Source organism: Periplaneta americana, chromosome 11 (genome assembly GCF_040183065.1).
Source record: "Periplaneta americana isolate PAMFEO1 chromosome 11, P.americana_PAMFEO1_priV1, whole genome shotgun sequence".
In the NCBI taxonomy this organism is placed as follows: domain Eukaryota; kingdom Metazoa; phylum Arthropoda; class Insecta; order Blattodea; family Blattidae; genus Periplaneta; species Periplaneta americana.
This window is the reverse complement of record NC_091127.1, coordinates 121,001,737-121,013,873: the sequence shown is the minus strand read 5'-3', so window position 1 is coordinate 121,013,873 and position 12,137 is coordinate 121,001,737. Positions and strand designations below refer to the sequence as shown.

Genomic DNA, 12,137 nt, shown 5'->3' with positions numbered 1-12,137 from the left:
TCATCTAGACTGTGACTATAAATTAAGATTTTATAATAGTATTAAGTTTTTTGACTTGTTCCATTTTCTAGCTGTAAGCATGTATGAATACCATGCGATGTTACTAAATACAATACAATACAGTACAAATTCTCTTATCCTTCCTGTATCGTAAATATATATTAACTCAAAGAATTAAATTATATTTTTATCCATAACTCGTATCTAAACTGGTCTTTATTTTTTCATCGTCCTTAGCAACCTAAACAATGGCTTTATTCACAGCACTGAATAAAAATTTTTAATTCACTGCTGTGAATTAAGAACATTTTCCAATACAACCAACACATTAGCAGCCATGAAATCCATATATTAACTCATTTATAACTTCTTCACAAACAGCACATTACAAAGAAAAGGCGTAAAATAAAATTTAATTTAGATACTAATAATGAAATTTAGATAGTAATGGGTAAAATATTATATAGCACACAAGAGTAAACAAAGTTTATGCGCTCGTGGAAATTATCACCCTCGGCTTCACCTCGGGCGCTAAACTTTCTACTCGCCCATAAAATCTAATTTTACTCTGTTTTCTTATAAATTACTATTAAATCATTTTCTCCATGAGAACCAATACTTTAGCAGTAATAATACCCATGCATTCAACGTCTTCACAAACCACATTACAAAGGAAAGGCGTACAGTTTTAAAATTAAATTTAAATATCAGTAATGAAATTTAGATATCAGTTATGGATAAAATAATGTAAGCCCTATTGCAAACAAGAGTAAATAGATTTTATGCGCTCGTAAAAGTTATCACCCTCAGATACGTCTCGGAAGCTGAACTTTCAGCTCGCGCATAAAGTCTAATTTTACTCTCTTATACTATAAATTACTATTTTGTACAACAGTGAGCATTTTTATAGGTTTTTGGATTCATAATAGTTTACTTCTACAGGGTTGTTTCCGATCTCTGATAACGAATTGAATGACGTCATGTATCATACCGACAGCTGAATTGCGGCGAGAGGTGACAGACCAGTAGTGAGTGATTTCATAATCAGAGTGCGCGGTGTATTACAGTAGCAATGCCAAAGAAAATCGAGTCTTTTTGGGAGGAGTACATAACAACCCTTTCCGATACCAAGTACAGTTACGTGAAAATCATAGGACCCTGCAAAAAACGTGGTTTCGTTATTTCCAAGAGAAGCATCTCGTGTGTACCAAATAAGACTGGCAAAGCTAGGATGGGATTAATTACACAGTGGAAAAAGCAAGCAAATCCACCCCCGTCACAAGTCGCCGCACCCCACGAGATGATACAAATTAATTTCATTCGAGCTTTACCAATCTTATTCAGTACACAGAAGATGCCTTTCTTGGAAATAACGAAACTTCGTTTATTGCAGGTTTCGTTTATTTTCACTTCACTGTACTTGGCATTGGAAAGGGTCGTAATGTACCCCTTCCAAAAAGGCTCGATTTTCTTGGGAATATCTACTGTGAGTCGCCGTGCACTCCGACTATGAAATCACTCACTACTGGTCTGCTAGAGATGGGTAAAAAATAACACAACAGTTATTTTGGAACTGTTCCGGTCTCGGAACTGTTGCAAAAATGAACAGTAGGTCGGAACCTCCTGTTCCGAAATAACACTGTTCCGACTCCGAGCTGCTCACTTGTCCAGCTGTTGCAGGTCCGCAGTACTGCGTTGCGCAAGGCATGTTCCGACTCCGAGACAACAGTGAACAGTCGGAACCTGTTCCGTTGAACAATGACAGCTGCGGCTACACTGTTCTCGTCGTTCTTTATGTTGTACTTGGAACAAGTTGGAACTTGGAACTCTCATGTGGATGGATGAGGAAGCATGGAAATTGAAATCTCTGTAGTGTGATCATAAGTAATGACACAGAGCGAGGTGTGATGCGAAGTTTAAAGTACTACACTTTGGTACAGAGCGTTTCTAACATTTTACTAAGTGTGGGGTTTCAGGTTTCACTAATGCTAATATATCAATATATACAGTAGTTATATATTTTATTATGTATGAACTTTTATTATTATTATTATTATTATTATTATTATTATTATTATTATTATAGCTAAGCATTAAGAAAAGTAAAAATAAAAATTAATGATTTTAATTTTTTTTTAATATGTAACACGGAGAACAAAAATTACATACTACACGTTTTAAATGACATGTTAAATTTTTGAGTTGGTTACCGTATCTACATGACTTCATATACCAATTAGTGTTGCATTCTGACCTTGTATTCAACAGCTGTTTATCTAATAAACATGAAGCTTCTGTCCGCATACACAGCAAGTTTCCAAACCGATTCGAATGTGCATTGGAATGCCATCTATTGAGAAGCATGTGTGCTATGATGTCATGCCGATAACGTATTTTAAGAGGAGTCCGAGCGATGAGTGCTCCAACGTAGAGATGGGAAAAGTTGTTATTTTCTCGTAACAGTTCCAACTGTTCCAGTTCCATGAAAATACTAGGTTCCAAATAACAGTTCCAAAATAACAGTACCACCATATATTATATAGCCTACGCCGAAGTTCGTTCCAGAGCACCGGATCGAATCCCTCCTCCAGTGTTTTTCCCTTTGTGGCTTGACTCCATGTTGTTACCATAACAGATAAATTCTGTAGGATCAGAAATTAATTTTTACATTATTTATATATATAATTTGATGTGGAAACTGTACCAAAATAAAACACACCAGGAATGAACGAAACTCCTCCAAAGTCAAGTCCCTAAATTCAGTTCTGTCATTCTGTGAAGCGTGTGACAAAATTTATTTTTGTTAAAACCCTTTAGTCAAAGTAGTTTATGCAAACATTTGGGTAAAAAAGGCAAAAGCATAAGTCGAGGGCCATGAGAAAGTCCAAAAGTCATACTGACAGTATTGACACCACGAAACCAGTTACGTTATATTTATGCACGACGCCAGTTCAGGATTAAAAGTTGGTATTGATTTTGTCCCTGAAAATTGTTAAAAGTAGCCAGATCTAGTGACAAAGTTGCTAAATTGATAACACTGCTGCAACGGTTGTCATAATGTAGTTCCATACACGGCCGACTTGATGCTAGCTTCGCTCCACCTTTGAAAGCGAAGGGAGCATCAAGTCGGCCGTGTTTCATAACATCGAGTATATTGTAACATGTAACAGCAAGTATTTTGTATAACAGGTACAGTACTACTAGTATGTAATGTAACAGTGATGGTTTGGAACAGGCCGTTACGTTATTTTATAGTCATGACTCATTATGTAGTTCCATAACATCGAGTATTTTTTGTAACAGCAAGTTATTTTTTGTAACAGCAAGTATTTTTTGTAACAGGAGTAACAGTGGAAGAGCCACGTACTACTAGTACGTAATGTAACAGTGGTATTTAGGAACATGTACGGATGCTAAATGATCACATACTTCCCTGTATGCCATGTGATGCAGTACGATGTCATAATGAGTCCAGATGTGAATTCCTGGAAATGAAATCTTTTCCAATGCTAAATTGAATTCGTAGATCAGGTTTGTTCGAAGCAGGAAATGTAATGTAATTTTAAATTATTTGTAAATTGATCACGAACTCGAAATGGATCCCAGTGGTAAATAAAACCTAACCTGATGAAAGAGAGATGGAACGGAGAAAAATTCTCTCCGGCGCCGGGATTTGAACCCGGGTTTTCAGCTCTACGTGCTGATGCTTTATCCACTAAGCCACGCCGGATACAATCCCGGCGCCGGAGAGAATTTTTCTCCGTTCCATCTCTCTTTCATCATGTGATGACGCAGAATATCTGCATGGAAATATCATATGTACTTCGGTACATCAAAATATATAAAACCTAACCTATTCTTCCTCTTCTGCTTAGCTGAAGGTCACAGTAGTGTTCAATTTCTCCAAAATGCGGAAATAAAAGCTATAATAATTTCGGCCGTGCTAAAATTCATATTAATAATGAACCGTCATGAAGAATAGGAATCTCATTGTAATGAAATATATTGAAAATTTACCGTTGTACTTTTTTTTAAAACAAAAGAACTTCAATTATACAGCCATGTTTCAACAGATTTTAGTTTAACTTTAAGAGTTGGTAATGAAACTAAAACTGTAAAATATTTGGAAATAAAGCATAACCTATATATTTTCATCTCCCTTGATAAAATTTACAATATAGTTACTATAATACAGGCATTATGTTATTTGATAGAATACTATAGTCTACTTAATTAACATCAGTTCCAAGATAATGTGTACATTTTTTAAAGACTATCTTCGTATCTTTACTATTTATCTTTTACTTTAGTTTCCAACATTTTTTTCAGTACGACGAAAGGATTCCCAATTCTGCTTTGAAACAGTGGCGCCAACTTATATGGGATCGTGGAATCCGAGCCCACCCAATAATTTATCGTGTTGTGAGATTTATTTAACATAAGGCTCGTCAAATGTTTGAGCCCACCCACTGTTTTTCAAAAGTTGGCGTCACTGCTTTCAATAATACCAAACATGTTCCGTTCTGTGGAACAGGCGTTGTTATAATGTAGTTCCAAAGTGAAACAAGTATTTGTAACCGCAAGTATTTCGTAATAGCTCAGAGCAACACTGTTATTTTGGAACATAGTGTTCCAAGGTGCTGTTACTTTTTGAAACAGTTCCAAACAAGGAACGGTTCCAAAATAAGTGTTACGTTATTTTTTCCCCACCTCTACTCCAACGTATGTACTAGCTGCTTGGGGAAGAGGGAGGGTACTGTACCGCCCTTTGAACGACTCCTCAAATGGAGCGAGAGTCAAAGAGATAACTCGCATCAGTGAACGATTCAGACACATCTCAACTTGTATATTTTTAACTGTTATTTCGGAACTGTTGTTTGGAACATAGTATTTTTCCGGAACCGGAACAATAGGAACTGTTCCGGGAAAAGAACAACTTCTCCCATCATTATGGTCTGCCACTTCGCGCCACAGTTCAGCTGTCGTGTGACTCCTGACCCATATGATGTCATTCAAATTCGTTATCAGAGATCGGAAACAAGCCTGTACTTTGTATCTTTCATGATCCTACGAACAAATGAATTCATCTTGAAAAGCAGAAGAAGAACCACTAAGGATTAAAAGTTTATAATGTGTAGTAGTTATGAAAATGCCAGTCAGAATTTTTCTATTTTTTTTATTTTAACTGGGTAATTAGTATCTTGCATGAAGCTATAAGAAATTACCTTGAATAGCAGAAGAAGAAGCACTAAGGATTACAATTCATGCTACCTAGTAGTTATAAAAATGCCATATCTTTTGCCTGAATCATTGCATCGAAATGAGTTTGTCTTACATCGTTCTTTTTCTTTTACTTTTTCATATATCTCAGACATGTTGTATATCTTCTGTGCTCATTCTGATGATCTGTGTTGATCGCATTCCTTTCGTCTTCTTTTCATTGTCAATATCTTGAAAGCTACATGTCTGTCTGTGTTGTACTTCATATTCTGTATAGCTTTGATTTTACTGTAGTTTCCAGAAAGTGTTTTGTTTTCGTTGTGCCTACTTTTTTCAGTAACTTAAATAAGAATGAGCTTTTTACAGTTTGAACACCCTGGTTTTACTTCAGTGCTTAGATCAGCGTTGTCAGACACAGCCTAAAAGGAGCGGAGCGCTCCACTATAACTCGTTACGTGCTCCGGTGCTTCCACAGACATAAGCAAGTTCACGCTCCGACTGGACGTCTCTAGCACCACAACCGGTTTCGGAGCTTACAACTCTGACACTACTGGCTTAGATGCTTATTTTTTCATATTACATTATTTAATTATCCACATATCATGGGTGTTTTATCAGCTAATTTTCTGACTTAATTTTTCTACTCTTCCATTACTTTCTTACTCCACTCTCAAGTATAGACTTTAATGCTCCGTCTTCTTGACACATAAAACTGAGTAGCACATTTATACACTTTTTTATTTTCGATTTTAATCGCTGTTTGAACGACAAGGCAGTCTAGCGTCAATAGAATTGGTGAATTCATATTACTATGATGTACCGAAGTACATATGATATTTCCGTGCAGGAATTCTTCATCGCCATAGGGTAGAACAGAGAAAAATTCTCTCCGACACCGGGATTCGAACCCGAGTGTTCAGCTGTACGTGCTGACGTTTCATTCACTAAGCCACACTGGATTCAGTCTCTGATGCCGGATCGAATCCTCTCAGTTTAAGTTCTACCTCTCTGTTCTCCTTTGGTGGCCTACCCTCATGTACTGTGTCACAGAATATGTGACAGTAGCACAATGTCCAACACTATGTACAGAAGTGCACTCATTACGAGTGACTAAGTGGCCGGGGTCCGACGGAACAAGGCGCCATCTCGAATCACGAATTGGTGAATTCATGTTGGTGTTTGGAGACATAAGTTCGAGAATTGGTCTCGGCACTCTAACTATCTGAGAAACCTTGAGACAAATCGAACCTATTAAAGCGCGTTTCGAATCAGCATCCTAACGCATCCTTCGATCAATAATCATATGTTTTGAAATAGAGCTACTCAAGAGTTATACAGAGTGAACCATAAGTAATATCATTAATTCTGGTGGTGATTCCTTTAGTAAAGAGCAACAAAAAAGTGAAATACCATTTTTCTGTATTGCCACACTGCACTAAGTTTTAAAATTTCTTTGCAGAACGAAAACTTACATTTTCTCGGATCAAATTTTTGCACATTTAAAGGACAAAACTGAAATTCTTTCGATCATTTATTATCATAATACACTGCTCTCTTAAATTGACTGATAATATTGGGAATTAGTTCCATAGGCCTAGCTTTTACAATATACGCCATGAAATGATTCATAAGAAATATATATATTTTTTTTTCGAAAAGAAAGCAAAAAAGAGCAAAATTGTATTAAACTTTTTTTGTTTGAAACATTTCAAAGAATAGCCCCTTAAAATTAATGACATTACTTACGGTTCACTCTGTATATCTGAGAAAAAAATTGTAAAATTAATTATATCTTTGCAGGAAAATGACGAAATGTAGAAATGAATGTATCGTATTTTACCCATATCGGCTATACCACATATGAGTATTATGAAATAACTATATCATGACTAGATGATCTTGACTTTTTGCTTAATATCCTAGGAACAAACTGCGAATGAAGAAGGCCACAGTAGGCTATGGCTTCCAATATCTCGTAGGAAGAGGGAGAAGAGAATAGAAAAAATTTCTGCACATACCTATAGTCGCAGCTTCTTGATCGTTCAATGTGAAGGTGTTGTTTTCTTCCTGCAGACGAGGGATAAGGACGGCGGTGTGACTCAAACCCATTCCGTACACTAAGAAACCCAGGTTTACACATGTGATCATCACGAGCTACCAACGAAATAAGAACATCCCATGTTATAACGAAATTTAACAGAAGGGTTTAGTAATAAGACGACTGAAGTCATATAACATTCAGTCTTATATATTGTAGAAAAATGAAAGCTAAAATTCTAAAAACTAAGAAGAGAGGAGATTTTAATAGATCAGTCGAAATTTATATAGCATGTACAAATCTAAAGTAAAGAAATATAGTCAAGATTCAAGATTGTAATACAGTACATATACAGGGACATCATTTTATTTTTACTTCAATTTTTATTGTACCTGAGTTTTTGAATGTACTTCACTCCCACCCCTTCTACTAAGGAAGTTCCAACTCCACACAGAACCAAGACCGCAGATAGTAAGCAGTACTGAGTTACTGAGTATAGTACGTTCCAGAAATATGTTCGCGTTTTCCAGTGACGAAAGAGATTTCAATATTGAATCATATTTTCGCACAGGTACTGTCCGTTTGCCTACGTCGCATCCCGATTTCCCCCACCTGCTTCTGCTCGCCCCTCTGTAAAAGCTGGGCTGTCTTAGCTCTTTTCTGAAAATATTAATTTCTCTTAGGAATTGGACGTTTACGTAATATTATACAGCTGTTTAATTTAACTTAAATAAAAGGGCCTCGTTAAGTAATTAACTGTCACGTGATTTCCTTCCTTTCTACAATCCTGCGGCATAACCACTTGGACGGACAGTAGATAGCATGTCTGAGTAATTTTATATTTTCGGGTCGGGCAGAAGTGAAGATTGAATTCACAGTACGTAGAGTAGGTACAGAATTATTTCAACATGAGTTACTAGTATGAAGGACGAAACTGGCAATTGGAATTAGATGCAATAGTCTATAGTGCGATAATATACACAAAAGAACTGAAGCCTGTATCGAAATGAACGGCCACCATTTTCAAAATTGTGTTTAAATATTCATATTATGATTATTTTTCAATTTAACTTCTTTCTCTATATTGTACGCTAATGTGCTGTAGACAGTATACACTGCATAATGAATACGTTCGCATGGATAACTCACTTCGTGAGTAAAAACACTTATTCTTAATACAGTACTGTACTTTGATTAAAGAAAAACCTAATGAAAATTATCAAACTCAAAATCGCGATATTTCCTAGTTTACACAAATGGATGAACTACTTTTCTTCCATCCTATACCTAGTAGAGTGATTTGTGTTTTACGCCAGTATCATCGAACTCCAATCTTGGAGGGGGGAGCAAGCGGTGTTTCCGGTTCTCTAAAGGTATAGACAGGTTAATATTAAAAATGTTAGTAAAAATAAAATGATGTCCCTGTATATAAACAGTATATGTAATCTCTCTCTCTCTCTCTCTCTCTCTCTCTCTCTATATATATATATATATATATATATATATATATATATATATATAGGGTGTACGGTACAATTGTTGGCAGTGTGACAGTTCTTGGCAGGTGTTGAATATAGTTAATAATAATAAGTTTAATTTTTCCCCACAGACAAATCTACTTAGGGAAAAACATAGCTCATAATGTTGGTCACATTATTATGTGAATATTTTCTCTCCACTTTTCTTTGAGTCTTCATGCTGTGTGTAAATGTTGTGAACTGCATATCTAGTGTTGAATTATAAAGAAAAAAATAAGAACACAGAAGTGACATATTCTGTGAGTACTTGTCTTTATCGTATATTACATATTTAAAATACAGTTATACTTGATCTGTATGTTCTGCTGGTCATGTAATTAAATTCATTCAATCTCATACCCTAATTTTACTTAAAACAATTTGAGTGCCAACATCTGTATCATTTTTTTCTACATATTATAATTATTGGCACCCCCTGCCAACAACTATATTATTGTGTATTAGTGATATAAGTACAGATTTTGAATCGCCTTGTAATGTAGTTCAATTAGGTATATTTTCGACTTACTTGTGATACTTGGTTACAGTTCTTGGCAGGGGTGCCAATAAACTGTAATTTTGAAACGAAAAAGTGTGATAGTTGTTGGCAGTATTGCGATATTATGGAAAACTTTTCCCCCCTACACAGGGTGTCAGAAATGTCGTCAAAAAAGTAAAGATATACATCTGAGGATTTAGAAGCTGCTATTAATGATATCAAAAGTGGACTTCCAAAACATGCAGCTGCGAAGAAACATAACGTTCCTCGGGCAGCAATTCAGTTTACATTTAAAGCAAGATTTTGTTAAAAGTCGCCCTGACTCCAACACAATTTTGACTGATGAAAAAATGGATCATTGATAGTTGTAGAAAAGGATTCCCTCGTCGTAAGGCAGATGTGATTGCAAGTGTCAAAGAATTTCTCCACAAACGGCCAAATCAATTCATAGACAATACACCAGGTATAGGTTGGTATAAGACTTTTCTGAAAAGACATCCAGATACTGCGACTCGGACTAGTGGAGCTGTCACTTCAGCAAACAGCTGCGTCAGCGAAAAAGACATTCGAAACTAGTTTGTCAAAATATCTGAAGCCTAATGAAAGAACAGAACATCGATGTTCTTAATCAACCTGACAGGATATTCAATGCTGACAAGACAAGTTTCATGTTGAATCCTGTAAATTGAAAAGTTTTAGGCTCAAAAGCAGCTAGAAATATTTATGAGGTGGATCAAGGAAATGCCAAAGCCTCCATAACTGTAATGTTCATATTTTTAGCTAGTGGCTTGGTGGTACCATCGATGGTAGTTTTTCCGTACAAGAGGATTCCAGCACAAATTGGGAGCTCAGTTCCAGATTCCTGGGGAATTGGTCGCAGCGATAGAGGCTGGATGAAAACTGAAGTCTTCTATGAGTATGTTGGAAATGTTTTTGTGTCATTTCTAAAAGAGAAAAACATCTAAACACCCGTAATTCTATTTGAAGATGAGCATAAAAACCACATATTATGCCATATTATTCAACTCTGCACAGAACTTGTCATTGTATTAATCGCGTTGTATTCCAACGCAACGCGAATTCTTCAACCAACTGACGTAGCAGCATTTAGACCCATAAAAGAAGGCCGGAGGAAAGGAGTACTTAATTTTCGCACAAAGATCACCCTCATGAAGACCTGAAAAAGGAACATTTCTGTCCAGTCTTAGAAGCAGCCCTAGAGAAGTACGCTAAAGTTAAAATGCTCCGAAGTGGTTTCTGAGCATATGGGCTACTTACTTGGAATCCTGATTCCATTGATTACTCAAAATGTCTTGGAAGCAAAGTAATAAATTAGACTTCAGCTCAGTTATACAGTGAACTATTGCCAAAATTAGATTATGAACATTTAAAATTAGTGGTGTCTGAAGAATTAATAGAAAAGTTCAAAGACATTAAGAGTGAGACTGAAGTAGATCACAATAATGAATTGTATATGCTCTTCAGGATGTGGAACGAAGTGTTTCGTAAAGGTGTACAACCAAAGATAATGAAAAGAAAAAGCACTGTTTTAATTCTATAATTAAGCCAATCATTTCAGACTATAAAACGATAGATAACAAGCAAAATTTGCAAAAAGATTCAGGCAGATAAAGAACACAAAAAACAAGTAGAACAAGAGAAGAAAGAACTCTAAATACAAAACAGATGCCTAAGAAAAAGAAAGAGCGAATTACTAACGTGGGTAAGGGTACTGATGTAACTGAAATGTCATCTTTCAAACAAGGCATGTGTTATGTTTGTGTTCGTAACATTAAAACTGAAAATGGAAGCCTGCAATGTTCACTGTGCAATAAGTTATTCCACGAGAAATGTGTACCTAAAAATCATCAACAACATATTCCCGACAATACAGACTGCGATGATTTCCTTTGTCATCTGTGCTATAATCTTGATGAAAGTGACAGTGAAGACTTGTTTTTAAATACTGAAAGTGATAATGAATAAGTGGGACGTGTGTTGATTTCAATTTTGTTATAAACTGTTGATAAAACGAGTATGCCAAGAACTGTATCAATACCTGCCAAATATTGTAACAACCCTGCCAAGAATTGTATTTTTCAGAACTTATTCTTTTCACATGAAAAAATATTATTATTTGAATTTAAAATGTAACTTGATATATATGAATATATGTAAAAAATATCCCTTTGTCCCATAGAAGTTTCATTTTTACGATTGAACTTAAAATACCTACGCAATTTTTAATTGACTAAAAAATCATCCTTAACCCTGCCAATAATTGTACCTTTCCCCCTATATATATATATACTCAGGGTGTTTCCGAGGTGGTGTTACAAACTTTCAGGGATGATGGCGAAGGGCACATGTATCAATTTGAAATAAGGAACCCTGGTCTGGAAATGACCGAATCGAAAGTTACAAGCTAAAATAGTTGTGTGAAAATGAAATAATTTTATTCCTCTGTATATCTTATTTATGTGTATTTATCTGTACATCTAGTCCTCGTGGGGGAAGACATTTTCTCATGAAAGTTCGGCCAGTGTATGGGACCGGTGCCCACCCAGCATCGTTATGCACTTGGGGAGCTACGATAGGTAGCGAAATCCGGTTGCGAATACCAGCTATAACGGCTGGGGGGATCATCGTGCTAACCACACGATATCTCCATTCTGGTTGGATGATCGTCCACCTCTGCTTCGGCATGTGGGCGTGAGGCCAGCAGCCGGCTGGTCGGTCTAGGCCCTTCACGGGCTGTAGCGCCACGGATTATTTATTATTTTATCTGCACATATTACACATACTGTATTCATCTGACGTTGTTTACGTTGTCTACTTACAGTATTCCATTCAGTGCGCTGTC

The 12,137-nt window shown here is 36.1% G+C and overlaps 1 protein-coding gene across 1 annotated transcript in view; it reads right to left on the bottom strand.

Annotated features, from left to right (window-relative positions):
- Positions 1 to 12,137, bottom strand: part of LOC138709299 (facilitated trehalose transporter Tret1-like) — a 37,217-nt gene that overhangs the window by 21,306 nt on the left and 3,774 nt on the right. The window contains exon 3 of the mRNA XM_069839972.1: positions 7,239 to 7,374. Coding sequence (XP_069696073.1) covers positions 7,239 to 7,374 — 136 coding nt within the window. The remainder of the gene's footprint in view (positions 1 to 7,238; positions 7,375 to 12,137) is intronic.